The sequence below is a fragment of the Lucilia cuprina genome, chromosome 3 (genome assembly GCF_022045245.1).
Source record: "Lucilia cuprina isolate Lc7/37 chromosome 3, ASM2204524v1, whole genome shotgun sequence".
Classification (NCBI taxonomy): domain Eukaryota; kingdom Metazoa; phylum Arthropoda; class Insecta; order Diptera; family Calliphoridae; genus Lucilia; species Lucilia cuprina.
The window spans coordinates 51,530,120-51,544,383 of NC_060951.1; the positions used below are offsets into that span (position 1 = coordinate 51,530,120).

At 30.9% G+C, this 14,264-nt stretch overlaps 2 protein-coding genes across 5 annotated transcripts in view; both read right to left on the reverse strand.

The window, feature by feature from the left end:
* On the reverse strand, positions 1-10,409 carry LOC111683202. Of its 4 annotated transcripts, none has more exons than XM_046947662.1 (9): positions 9,562-10,409; positions 6,295-6,614; positions 4,305-6,213; positions 4,144-4,240; positions 3,424-3,550; positions 2,618-3,357; positions 2,410-2,544; positions 1,817-2,340; positions 1-434 (listed from the first exon to the last, which is right to left on the reverse strand). In XM_046947662.1, the coding sequence occupies exons 1-9, from the start codon at positions 10,407-10,409 to the stop codon at positions 299-301; spliced, it is 4,836 nt and encodes a 1,611-aa protein (XP_046803618.1). In that variant the 3' UTR covers positions 1-298. The 4 variants fall into 4 exon arrangements, 3 of the variants coding, with proteins under 3 accessions (XP_046803618.1, XP_046803619.1, XP_046803617.1); XR_006940437.1 differs by having other exon boundaries at positions 12-151; positions 231-434; positions 4,305-6,614; XM_046947663.1 differs by having other exon boundaries at positions 2-434; positions 4,305-6,614; positions 9,682-10,409.
* LOC111685255 (GATOR complex protein NPRL2) overlaps positions 10,269-14,264 on the reverse strand; it is a 21,686-nt gene continuing 17,690 nt past the window's right edge. The window contains exon 6 of the mRNA XM_023447511.2: positions 10,269-10,415. The gene's annotated coding sequence lies outside the window, so the exon portion shown is untranslated. The remainder of the gene's footprint in view (positions 10,416-14,264) is intronic.

The following is a 14,264-nucleotide window of genomic DNA, read 5'->3' on the forward strand; positions in this document are numbered from 1 at the left end:
CTATTTTCTTTAAATAAAAAGTTTTCAGCATGTTTTAAAAAATATACTAAAACATTGTATGTGCTATATACAAAAGCAATTTTAAATAGTAAGTTCCAGACTTTTTTCATTCAAACAATTATTGGAAATTTAATTTGAACACCTTAAATTGCTAAAAAAAATGCATTCATTTAAAACATTTTAAAATGTTCTTTTTACATACAAAAAAAATACTACTTAATTTTACTTACACTTAATTAAATGACATGTTTTGTATGTGAATAATGATGTGTTACGTATAGTGTTTAAAATGTTTAACTTATTTTATAATAATTTCTGCTGGTGGCAATATGCTGTCGCCATATAAACAGTACCATATGCTAGAATACCAAATAGTACGATCCACCCATTCACAACCAGCTAAAACATGTCCTATGTACGGTGAGTCTCGGGATCTAAAGTAAAATGTAAATGAAATAGGTAATTTGAGTTGAAATAAAAATATCAATTAGTTTGTACTAAACTTTTGCCTTAACTAAAATCTCGACTATACTCTGAATTTAAGTTCAAATTTAAGACTTATCTATAGTTGATACTATGGTCTGGTCTACAGTTGAGATCATAGTTCATACCACATTCTGGACTATAGTTAAAAGAATGACCTAGACTTGACACTATTGGCTCAATTACAGTGCAGACTTATATAGAAACTATATGGTTTATAGTTAAGGCTGCAATCTGGACTATAGTTTACATTACAGTCTGGAAATTAGTGAATACTATAGTCGGGGCTATAGTCTGAACTAATGTTTAGACTGTAGTCTGGACCTGGGATTGTATTTTAAACAGATTGCATTTTATTTAGTATATAGTCTGGATTTTGATTATAATATAGTCTATAATTTCGATATAAATCTAGATAGTAGTTTACTGTCTGGACTATAGTTATAAACTATAGCTATAAACTGGACTATAGTTAGAAACATAGTCTAAACTATAGTTTAGATATAAGTCTAGATAGTAGTTTACTGTCTGGACTATAGTTTAGTTTATAGTCTGCACCATAGTTTAGACTATAGACTAAACAATAGTTCAAAATATACCCTGGACCAAAGTTTACTCCATAGTCTGGACAATAGTTTACACTATTATTTAGACTGTGGTTTAACTAAGGTTTGGACTTTAGTTTTGACAATAGTCTTAGTTTAGACTAGATTCTATATTCTAGTCAAGAGTTGAAAATATAAAAGTGTTCAAAGTCTGGACTTGGTATTGTATATTAAACAGTCTGGATTTTAGTTAGCATATTGTCTGGATTAGAATTAGAACATATATAGTCCATACTATAGTTTAGACTAAAGTATGGATTAGATTCAATTCTGGACTGTAGTTTATACTATAATCTGGACTATAGTTGAAAACATTGTCTGAACAATAGTTAAGTTGTTATTAGGCACTATAGTTTAGGCTTTAGTATGGACATAGACTACACTAAAGTTTACTCCATTGTCTGGACAAAAGTTTATAATGTAATTATACTTTATTGTATAGTCAGGGCTAGATTATAGACTATAATCTGCACAATAGTTTTAAATACAATCTAGACAATAGTTTACTGCCGGTTTCTCTAAATACAAAAGAACATTTTCATTTTTATAAATATATATAATGGACAACAAATAAATTTTAAATTTGGTTTCTGTTTTCAATATATTTATAAAAACGATAATGTTGTTTCTATACATATTCTGAGTTTAGACTATAGCCTGGACTATATTTGCTACTATATTTTAAACTTTAATCACAATTTTTCCCTTTAAAAAAAACACCCACTTACCTTAGAATCTGAGTTTTTGTCTTTTCCACAAACGTAATGGCCCAACTCCAGGGAAAATCTCTTTTCTTCTCACAACCCAAATAGGCAGTAGTGTTATGCAAGAATATTTCTCTTATTATTGTAGTCTTATCGTTTTTATCCTTTTTCGATATAACAATCTTTCCATCACGCAATTCACATTGATACGCTTTAAATGATTTTGTTTTATTATCGGCAAATTTCAATTCTTTACCCGGTGTTACGGTAGCTAAGTTTTTCACTGCTCTTTGTACTTCATTGAGAATTTCGATAGGTTTAACGACGAGTACATTATTTTTACGATCATCTTCAGGCCAATATGACCAATTGAGTACAACTTCAAAAACTTTACTGTCATGGTGTAAGGGTCGTTCTAAAGTACCATTTAGTATGACTTCATGTAGTGTGACTTGATGAGTGGAGAGTTTCATTTTAGGTGCTAACTCTTGGCAAACTTCATAAGCTGTTTTGGTGGGTGAAATGGTTACATTAATCTGAGTCTTTTCCTGAAAATGTAAAGATATATTTTAGGCAAATGCGAGCGATTTAAAAGTCAAAGAATTATAGCTAGCTACCTCTGTGGTATTTTCTGGATTTGGATTAAGAGTAATCCATACTTTTAAATCCCCTGACTTTTTAACTGTATCGGATAAGGTTTCAGCGGCGGCATAGTATTTTTGTAAACATATTAACATTTCTTGTTCTTTTTTCTAAAGAGATTTAAAAGAAAGTTTTAAAATATATAAAGAAATTTTAGTTGAGAATTATATAACAGTTACTTACAATTTCATCTGCCGATAAGGGGAATAAATTCTTATATAAATTTATCAAATCACACAGGACATCCGCCTCCTTTTGTGAGTAAACCATTTCCTCGGTTTGATGACTTTGCATTAGGGTAGGTCCCCAAATCATGGTTAAGTTTTGTATGCTCATTTTATTTTTTGTCTTTTGCGAACTTATAAATGCCAAATGACCAACAATTTTCTTTAGCGTTTCACGTTCTATTATACTTAAACGAGCCAATAATTCTTTATACAGTGTTATCTTTTCTGCAGCCGTTTTTAGTTCCGATACACATATAAAACTTTCCGATAATTTACCCATTAAACGTTCAGGCAAATCACGCATAAAACGTTTCAATACATTTGCCACATCATGCTCATTGTATTCATTGCGTGTTATTTCCACATTAAAAGCATCCGAACGAAAAGCTGACATTAGTTTAAGTATAGAGTTTTCTGAACCTGATTTTCGATATATACCCTCAGACATGGAACCATGTATGTAAACGAAATTTATACATTTGTCAACAATAACGGGTACATTGAATTTCGTTAACTGTTGATCACCTAAAGTAAAACCGTTATTGTGTGCAACTTCACGAATAATATGACGCCATATTTTCGTTTCTCGGGGAGAACTCATTATCATGTAGACAGTAAATGGTGGCGCATCTATCATAAGCATGGGTCCTGATTCGACATGCAAATTTTTTACACTATCATCGCTATCTTTGAGTACTGTGACGAGAAATATTGAACATTAATAGAGAATGTTTGGATTAGATGTTTCTATTTTAGTTTTACCTATACAACGGGCTTTTCTTAGATCCATTTTTTCCACATTACCAGTTGCTTCAGTTACAAATATAAGACGTCTCTGTGTTTTCTTTAATACCAACCAAGTGCCACTCCATTCTGAAGTTATAGAATTCTGGAAATAAATTAAAAATGTTTTAATAATAAAAAAACTCATCTAGTAAAACGAATCCTTATTATTTTGAAAATCCTATTTAGGGCGAGTTTTTCTGATAACGATAATCTTCATTCTTTGGTTAAAACTGGTTTAATATATGTTTTGTGTTTTTCAGTTATCAGTAAAGTTACTTATTATCTTAGTTTAACTGAGTGTAATTGGCCAATTAAACTCAAGTTATAAGTGAGAAAACACAATTAACAAAAACAATAAAACAATGTTTTCGGAAGAACAAAAACTTAATATTTTAAATAAATTGCAATTTTCTGATTTGTTTTGTTTCATTAATTATTGTTTTAAATGTTTATTTAAATTTTTTCTAAAATTTTCCATATAAAAGTATTGTTTGCAAAAAACAGCTGTTCATTGTTTATGTTTTTGAGTGAAAAGTTGGCAATACTAACAAAGTTAACTGAGCTTAAATCTAAAACTGAAAAACACAATCATCGGTTAAAGTCCGCCTAAATGTGTTCCGAGTTTAATCTAACAGCAAGTTAAGCCTAGTTTAACTGATGAGTAAGAAACCCGGCCTTAGTTTTCCAAATTCTTACCTTCAAATAACACCAACCAGCTCTGTAATAATGACATGTATATTTGGTGGGTATGGCGTTCGTTAAACTTTCCAAAAGTTTTTGCATCCAAATACCCCTAGAATTATAAAAAGATAAATCAGTAAGATAAGTAAATGTATAATAATTAATATAAAACTCACCTTTCCGACTCTTTACCCACACCATACAAATGAGCAATTCTCTGCTGCTTAACATTACCCGATGAACCCGAAGTCATTATTAAATTAGGATTTGACAAATGTAGATTAGACGAACAATTACCATTTTTCGGCACTGCAGTAGTTATTTCGAAACAATAGAAATGTGTTGAATTATCTGTTACTCTACTATTGCTGACACATTGTATGGTGGTGATATATTCCAAGGGTATGGCTTCTTTGGGTGTTTTCATTTCCTGATCGAGATATGTCTGAAATTGACGATCTCTTAAGATGGCCTTACGATTTTGCATTTCTTTTAGAATATCCTCAACAACACCGGAGGGAAAACGTATAAGAGGACCCTCATAGCGTACCAATAACGGGGACAGACTGGGACGTGGTACCATTTGTAGGGTGACCTTGACTTCGCTGGATTTAGGTTGATTCTTAAAACTCGCTTTGCGTTTTAAAGCATCCATGCGTATTTTAACATTGGAAAAAACGTTCATTGTATTATTCATAAAACGGGAAGTACCCGTGCGAGTATTTGTGTTTTGTTTTTGTGTACAGTCCGTTGACTTTTCATTAGCACCACTAATAGCTTCCAGGTAAGAAGGAGGACTTTCTCCATCTTCAATGTTTTGTTCTTTATTAAAGGGATTACTTCTTTTGCCGGAATTTCCTGGCTGTGTTTCTTCACTCACAAACCATTGTGAGCGTGTTTGTGAGGGCTTTGATAAATCTACGTTAGATGATGTAATGGGATTTTCTTCTAAGCGACTTAAATAGGGTTTAACTCTAGCTTCAAAGTCATTATCTAAGATGTTTTCTTTACTATCAGACAATAACTGGGCATTTTGATGTACAATTTGCATAGGTTTAGAAGAAGAGGAGGAGGTTGGTAATGATGATGATGATGTTGCGGTCTGCTCTAATGCTTGTGTAGAAGGTGTGGGCAGCACTTTTACACTGGGTGTTTTAGGTTCTGCTTGTAGATTATCTTCCTCCGAAGTACACATACTAATATCGTCATCAGATTTGGAATGTTCTCCTTTAACACTGCCATAGGTATCTTCTTCGAGAAGATGTTCCAGCAGTAAAAGTTGATTACTTTTATCTGATTTACTTAAATTTAAAGTTTTCCTTGCTAATAAAGGATCAAATTCTTCTATAATCTCCTTAGGTGGTCTAAGTACACCGCCCACTGCTCCCATATCGCATTCATCTAATGACTCATCTTCTTCGGATATATTGATTAAAGCATTACGTGGTGTTAATATATCTTTATTGCCGGAAGCCAATTCGAAAACATTGCCATAAGTCTGCTCCTGATTGGCATATAAAGGTTCATCCAATGAGGAGGAACTATCTCGTTCTTCATGATATTCCCAAGAATCACTACGATCTGGTTGGGGAGTTGTCATTTCTTCCTCTTTAATTTTTTCTCTTAAAATTAAAGATTCTTCACGCTCTTGCAATTCGGCCACCTTATTTAATTCATGCAGTTCAGCAGAGTCCACATTCATGCGTAATGGTTTCGTTGATTCCTCCTCATTTTCAATAGCTTGTAATCCCTTTCTGAGTTCAATTTCTTCATAATTTTTGCGTCTTTTTTGTCGTGCCGGCGGTTGTATGAGATTTATTTTGCCATATGCTGGTTCATCCTCAAATTCCTTAGGCAAGGCAGGAGCTGGTATGGTGGGCATGGGTGGTGAGGGTAGGTCTAAAGAATTAATGGAACTACGTTCAGAACTATTGGTAGTTAAACCTTCTGACAGTTTACTTTTCAGCTGTTGTTTGAGTAAAACCCTATTTGCTGCTTCCAAAGCCAAGGGATTGGTTTTAATGTTTGGTTTTTCCTCTGTATTCGTTTTTAAAACATCTTCATATGAGGGTGGTTCGCCTAGCTCTTCATTTCTTTTTGTTATTTTTATACTTTTTGGTACTTCATAAGAATTATCCAATTCTTGTAATCTTAAGTCATACATACCTCTTGCTTTATTACTCAGAGGACTGGTAAATGTTATGCCATTGAAGACTTGATCGTTTGGCGGTAATGTTTGCGGTCTATCCACATTAAATTGTGCTGTAGCCATATTTTCCTTATTACGATTTTTAGTTAAAGAAAAATTCGAACCCAATTTCTTTAGACGCTGTGTAGTTTCAGTGCCAATATTTGTTAGAGCTTCAGAGGAGGTTTTAAAATTTTTATCAAATTTATGTTTGGCGCCCTTGGCTTTTAAGGCCATACGTTCTCCTATAGATTCGGTTAATAGCTTTGATGTAGTACCCAACGATTTCAAGAGGTCACTAGAGTTGGTGAAAACAAAATAATAAATACGATAATACACTTATTTCATTTCAGTAAATATTTAATTCCAATTATGAATCACATATTATATAGTTAAAAAAATATTTATTTATTTTTATTTTATTTACAATATATTTTATAAATTAATTTATAAAATATATGAGTTAAAAAAATATGATTGCATTTTTTTTTTAATTTTATTATAATACAATATTAAGTTTTAATACACAACACCACAGAAAATACTTATTGTATATTTACATTAATACTCGCTTGCGACGTACATTGATGATAATGATGTGATGTTGTTTACACCACTAACAAATCAAGAATGAAAGTCCCTTCAGTTTGTGTTTTAGACACAGCATAACAAAAGCATTTACATTGTACGGGTATCCATGAAGTATTATCGCTTTACTTCTGTTGTATTTTAAATGAAAAGGAAAAAAAATACCCCCAACTACAGTGGTTCTCAAATACGACATATAAACATACTATAAAAAAATACTACAGACCATACTATGGATTGGTCTATAGCCTATCCTATATACTAAATAATAGACTAAACTAGATTACACTTGAATACAGACTAGACTATAGACAAGACTGTACCAAAAGACTATAGACTAGACTATAGACTAAAGTGTATAGTCTACACTAGACTATATACTATACTATAGACTAGACTATAGATTTGACTATAGACTGGACTATAGACTAGACTATAAAATAGACAATAGACTGGACTATAGGCTAGACTTAAGGCTAGACTATAGACTAGACTATAGACTAGACTATAGGCTAGACTATAGGCTAGACTATAGGCTAGACTATAGGCTAGACTATAGGCTAGACTATAGACTAGACTATAGACTAGACTAGATTATAGACTAGACTAGACTATAGACTAGACTAGACTATAGACTAGACTATAGACTAGACTAGACTATAGACTAGACTATAGACTAGACTATAGACTAGACTATAGACTAGACTATAGACTAGACTATAGACTAGACTATAGACTAGACTATAGACTAGACTATAGACTAGACTATAGACTAGACTATAGACTAGACTATAGACTAGACTATAGACTAGACTATAGACTAGACTATAGACTAGACTATAGACTAGACTATAGACTAGACTATAGACTAGACTATAGACTAGACTATAGACTAGACTATAGACTAGACTATAGACTAGACTATAGACTAGACTATAGACTAGACTATAGACTAGACTATAGACTAGACTATAGACTAGACTATAGACTAGACTATAGACTAGACTATAGACTAGACTATAGACTAGACTATAGACTAGACTATAGACTAGACTATAGACTAGACTATAGACTAGACTGTAGACTAGACTATAGACTAGCCTATAGACTAGACTATAGACTAGACTATAATCTAGACTATAGATTAGAATTGATCATAGACTAGTCTGTAGACCTGACTGTAGCCTAAAATGCACGATAGACTTCACTATAGAACTACACTTTAGACTAGACTATGGACTGTACTATACATATGTTATCTAGTGTATATTTTCCTCAAAATTAAGCATCCTCGTTGTTCCGTTTAAGAACCTCTTTCAACTAAAATACTACAATACGACTATTGTTTAAAGTCAATTTAATTAATGTTTTCATTTCTTCCCCAAAAAAAATGTAATTAATTGCATACAGCAACTACATCACATAAACTCTTGCTTGTTCTTATAGGAATTGTTCTCGATCTAAATTTATTACATCCCCCATTTAACTTTAGTGTCAGTGATATTTCGAGTGTTTCTTCTTAGTGTCAATGACTAACAGTTGCTTCGTATATCGCGTGCCCTTAGTAAACAAATTTTTGTGAAAATGTAATTTCAAGATCATCATCTGTTTTATATTATCCAGAAGATTTTATGTGTGTCTGCTAGTTGCAGTAAAGTAAAATTGTCATTTATTTTTAGATAATTTTTTCGAAGTTATTTTATATAGGAAGACACTTTTACTGCTTCCGCTTATGTGTCTATTGTATTTTTAAATATTTGATTGTACATATTTTATGAACAAATCACATTTATCTAATGAATTTATGATTGGGTTGGGATAATTGTAAAAAATCTTTGGCTTAAGAATTTATACAATGAAATGATTTACTGCTTACTTTTGGAGATTTCGTTACAGTTGAGGTTGGTTAATAATTTTCCAATTGGATTTTTAGTTACTTGAACAATTTGTTAATGCGTAGATTTCAACATATTTAAAAAAGTTCTATTTTCTGAGGATTCATCAAATACACTTTAAAGTTTATGAAATTTTTAAATATTTTAAGAATATTTGTATTGGAAAAGAAACTGACTTCAATTAAAACTAAGATAATTTTCATGGCTTGAGAATGTTGTGGAAGTTTCAAAAACAAATTATTAGCCTAAAATGCACGACATTCGAGTTGGTCTACTACATGCAATATAAACACACATTTCTTCAACCTATATATCAAGAGACTAAAACTCTCTATCTTTTCTAAAATTTACTTTTTACTCGTTTAATTAAAAGAACTTGCTTTAGCAAAATTAGATCTGTTGTTTATTCAGAAATGCTCATCATATTCTGATGACTTTTAAACTTTTAATTGCATAAAATATAATATTTATTAATAATTAATCAAAATATAAAATGCTTGTTATGCTTAAAACTTGTGTTATTTAAGATAGAGAATTTTAAATATAGTCCCTCGATATTTAAATTTTCAAATATATTTTACACACATTTTTAAACCCAATTAATTAACATAAGTCAAAAAAAGTTAGTCAAATATTTATAATATTTAATTATTAAAATAAAAAACCCTAGACCAATGTTGTAAGTTATATACCAAATCAAACCAAATCAATACTACATGCCAATTAACTAAAAAAACAACAAAAAATTAATTAATATATTACTTGTCAGTAGAGGTTGTGAAATTACGTTCATCCTCAATTGTATTAACATAATTAAAAGCATCATCATCAATGTCGTCAGCATCATCATGATAATCTGTGTCATTATGATCCTTTACATACCCAGGTGATGGTGATTTATATTTTGAATTTTCCGAACTTTCAATGGAATCGGCTAAAGATGAACTAGATGATTTATAACTTGCATAGGATTTATTAAATTTGTCACGTTTAAAATTAGTATCTTTTGCATCGAATGGTGATGATGTATTATGAATACTACTGGTGGTGGAAAATTCACTTGATATGGAATAATTACTACGTCTTCGCTCATTATCACGTTCAAAATTTAAATAGGTTTTTGGTGGTAATTCAGGAGCTTTACGTAAAGTTTTATTTACTGCTCCAGTTGAGGTGTCAGGCGATGATGATTGCGTTGTTGCGGGCTCTATTACTGGTGGTGTTATTACAGTATTTTCATAATTTTGTATATCTGTATTTTGTGGCTTACGTGGACGAGGTGCTGGTCTGGGTGTACTATATATTGGCACATTTTCATTAGCATCTGGTCCATACAAATCATTCGTTTCGGTTAGTATAGATTTTTGTGTAGTTAAGGAATGTATGGACAATCTGTCCACATCTTCAGGCAATGTGGGATACAATAAAAATACTTTATTATTCGGAACTTTTTCATTACTATTCGCATTATTTTGTATATTTTCGGAATTGATATTTAGATTCTTATTAATTAATTCGACTTTAACATTTTCATATTCAGATTTACGTAGTTCAGGATAGAGACGTCGTGGTGCTGGTACCGGCCGTAAAGTTGTTTGATCTTCCTCCATGGCCAACTGTAAGGAAAAATAATAATATAAATTTAATGATAAATATTAAAAAAATATATAAGTTTCAAAAAAATATGTTTATTATCCTCTTTAATAATCTTAATTAGGAATTTCCCCTACTTAAAAAATTGCTAAATATTTCAAAATTTAAAATATTCTTACTGACTTTTACCTAAATTTTTCCACGAAAAAAAGGAAATTTTCTATTAGTACAATAAAAAGTCAGCGCACATTTTTTACAACACTTCCCGGGTTTATAAAATCAATTTATTAGTTTACAATCGGATCAATTAGTATTTTTCAAAATATTCCACCTATCATCTGTTCATTGAGGTGCATGTATACCTGAGGCTTCCAAAAGCGACTACCTAGTAAGAATTTGTATAAATATAAAGAAAATCAAACAGCTGACATATATCATTCAGTTACAAAACTTAAAAGTAGTAGTTCTCTACGGCATCCATAGTTATGAATACTGTTGTTAAAAAATCTTGCTTATCTGTAGAATCAGTTCATCCTATAGAAGCCAAAACTTTGGTTAAAAAATCTTCACCAAACAAAGACGGAAAAGCAAACACAATTGTTTTTATTATTGATATTATCTTATTGGTAATAAAAATATTTAAAATGTTCTTGGAAATTCTCAACCTAGCCGCTCATAACAAAAATAATGGACAGATTTATAAAGATAAATCTAGAAGTCGTTTAACAATTACAGCAACCAGAACCGAAACATCATCTACTGTCGTAAAGTATCAAAGTAAATCAGATGTTGTACAGTTGAAAACCATAAATAAACCAAAACAAAAGAAAGTACGTTTTCAATTACAAGAATCGGAAAGCAGTAGCAAAATAGTTGGACAACTAACTACAAAATCTAGAAGTCATACAGCAGCCAAAACTGAAACATCGTCTATTTTAAAGTGTCAAACTAAACAAGATAACAACAAATTGGAAATTTTAAATAAATCAAAAAAGGAAGAAGTTAATTTTCAATTAATCAAATCGGAAACCAACAACAAAACATCTATATATATTGCAACAGATGAAATCGAAACATCCTCTATATTAAAGCACCACACTAAACAAGATAATAAACAATTGGAAACCATCAAGAAAACAAAAAAGGACGAAGTTAGTTGTCAATTAAACAAATCGGAAACCATAAACAAACCCGTTAAACAACAAACTGCAGAGATCAGATGTCATGTAACGGTTATAAAGGAAAATCCCGAAACATCCGTCAACCCAAAGTGCCCAACTAAACAAGACGACAAACAATTGGAAGCACTAACTAAATCAAAAAAAGAAGAAATTAATTTTAAATTAAACGAATTGGAAACCAGCCATAAAACCCTTAAACAACAACAAACTACAAAATCCGTGAACACAAGTCCAACTATTGTCAGCTCGGAATCATGTAAAATGATCTACACCGAACATCTAGATTCAAACTATAGCTGTAAACAAAGCAAAGTTAATAAGATTCATATAAAAAATTCGGAATCTTCAAAAATCAAAGTAGAACTTTATCGTATTGAATTATTGCATTATTTGCTGACTATGCATCATCGACAGGCCAAGCCAACTCCACCACGTTTTGGTTCAACTCGTAGACGTTTAGAATATTAAAAATATTCTAATTGTTTTAGTTAAGTTAATTTATAGTTTTACATTTAAGAAATGTGCTTAGGTTAAGATATTGTTAAACAATAAAAACAAATTTGTTAAACAGATAAAAATTAAACAAAAATTTATAGTTTTACTTAAATTATTTAAAATTAAGCAAAAACCAACAGGAGGCAAAATTTAAAAAAAAAAAAATCTGATAAAATTGTCTTTTGAAGTCTAAATGACACAGCCGATTCTTGTAATGTCGGGGCCTCAGAAAATGACCTGAATATAAAACTTCACTCTAAATACACGCATAAATTCTACATAAAAATATTGATGAAGACAACAAAATTTATAAGGATAGGTCCATATTTACCCTTACTTCCATATGAGCCCTCTTGAGAAAATCTCTTTGTTGTCAAGAATAAGTAAAAGTATTTCGGAATTAAGGTAGAAAACAAAATAAATGCTTTATTATTTAAAAAATAATCCCCACACTTTAAAATACTCACTGGTGTAGGTTATCATATGGTCGACCATGTCCGACTATACATTCAGTTTTATTGTCATGTTCATTTAAAAATCAAAAAATAAAAACTCCGATCAATTTTTAACCCAGACATGCTCTAAATCAATCTAAATTTAGAATCCCGTCACAACTTATTCTACAAATATCACCGTTAAAAAACGTTGTATTCGAGACGTTGTAACAACGCTAAATCACGTTATAATAATGCCGTCTGAAGGATATAAACTCTGCTAGATCATAAACCATTTTTATATACAGGACTGTCACAGAATTTCAATCCGATCGAAAGTAGAATTATCTTTTCTAATTTTCTTCTTTAAAAAAGGAAAATGACAATTTTTTCGAAAATGTGAAATTAACAATAGTTTAAAGTTATTACTATTTAAGTTTGTTTACAAGTTATAATTCCACTTTCGATCGGAACGGAATTCTGGGACAGGTTGATAAAGTTTTAAATAATTATGAATTGAAGGGTTCGATGTTGTAAGATGATAGATGAAATTATCGAAAACATTTTATATATTAACTAGCTTATAACACGCTACCTTGTAAGTGAGCCGTTTTATAGGCATTGTCAAATTGTGTTAACCTCTCTATTTTTTAATGTTGCACTGTACCTTTTGAAGAACGTACCAAAAGTACCAAAAAGTGCCATAAAGTCCCCTTTCTATAGGGTCTCACTAAATCCGGGACATACATGCTTAATTTCATGTTTCTGGGTCTAATATTATAGAAATTTTAAAATGTACCTTTTGAAGAACGAAAAAGTTTCCTTTTATGAGTTCTCACTTTATCCGTACATGCTTAATTTTATGTTTCTATGTTCAATATTATCGAAATTTCAAAAGGTAACTTTTGAAGAACGTAAAGTACCAAAATGTTCTCTATTTGAGGTTCTCCCGGCAATACATGTTTAATTTCACATTCCTAGTTTCAATATTATGAAAAGAACAATAAAGTAAGTACATTTTTCACCCCTTAATCGTTCGAATATCCAAAAAGTACTAAATACGTATTTTTATTTCTTCGTTAAATTATGAATAAGCCAAAAGTTTTTACCCTTTTTTCCCTAAAGGGGCCGAATTTGAAAAAAGTACCAGACACCTTTCCTCTTATTTTTTAAGTGAACGACGATAAGCTTTTTAGCGATTTTGTATCTTGTCTAGTTTAGGAGATATGAAGTTACCGAAATTCCCCGTTTTTACCCTTTTTACCCCTAAACATTCGAATTTCCAAAAATTCCGTCTTAGTGGATCTATTAGGTGTGAGACCAATCTCCTGTCCAAATTTCAGCTCTTTAGCTTCAGGATGATGAATCAGTCAGTCAGTCAGTCAGCAACGTTAGAATTTTATATATATATAGATTGCATTACCATATATCTTGGCTACATCCACCAAACATATTTTCATTGAATTTTCCGTTTATATTGAAATATCCCAAAGAAGAAACCAGCCTGCGAAGAGAGCTTTCAAACAACATAAGATATTCTTTAAATAAAGGTGACATCACGAAAGTCTGATGTGATAAACGAATTCTCAATTTTCCTGTTTCCGACATCAAAATGAAAAGAACAAAATTTCAATTTGACTTATACATTTTAAATAAAAAAATCTCTTGGTATTTTTGAATATAAATTATTACTCAAACATCTTCCAATAACATTTTGTTATGTTGGAATTATATAAAAATTACGTATTTATAAACCCACAAT

Excerpts from the sequence above, each read along its gene's own strand:
- LOC111683202 (XM_046947661.1), bottom strand. The coding sequence starts at position 10,409 with ATGGAGGAAGATCAAACAACTTTACGGCCGGTACCAGCACCACGACGT. Across the intron at positions 6,615-9,561 it reads TTCACAACCTCTACTGACAA|TGACCTCTTGAAATCGTTGG; the intron begins GTAATATATTAA and ends CACCAACTCTAG. Across the intron at positions 3,551-4,143 it reads CTGGTTGGTGTTATTTGAAG|AATTCTATAACTTCAGAATG; the intron begins GTAAGAATTTGG and ends ATTTATTTCCAG.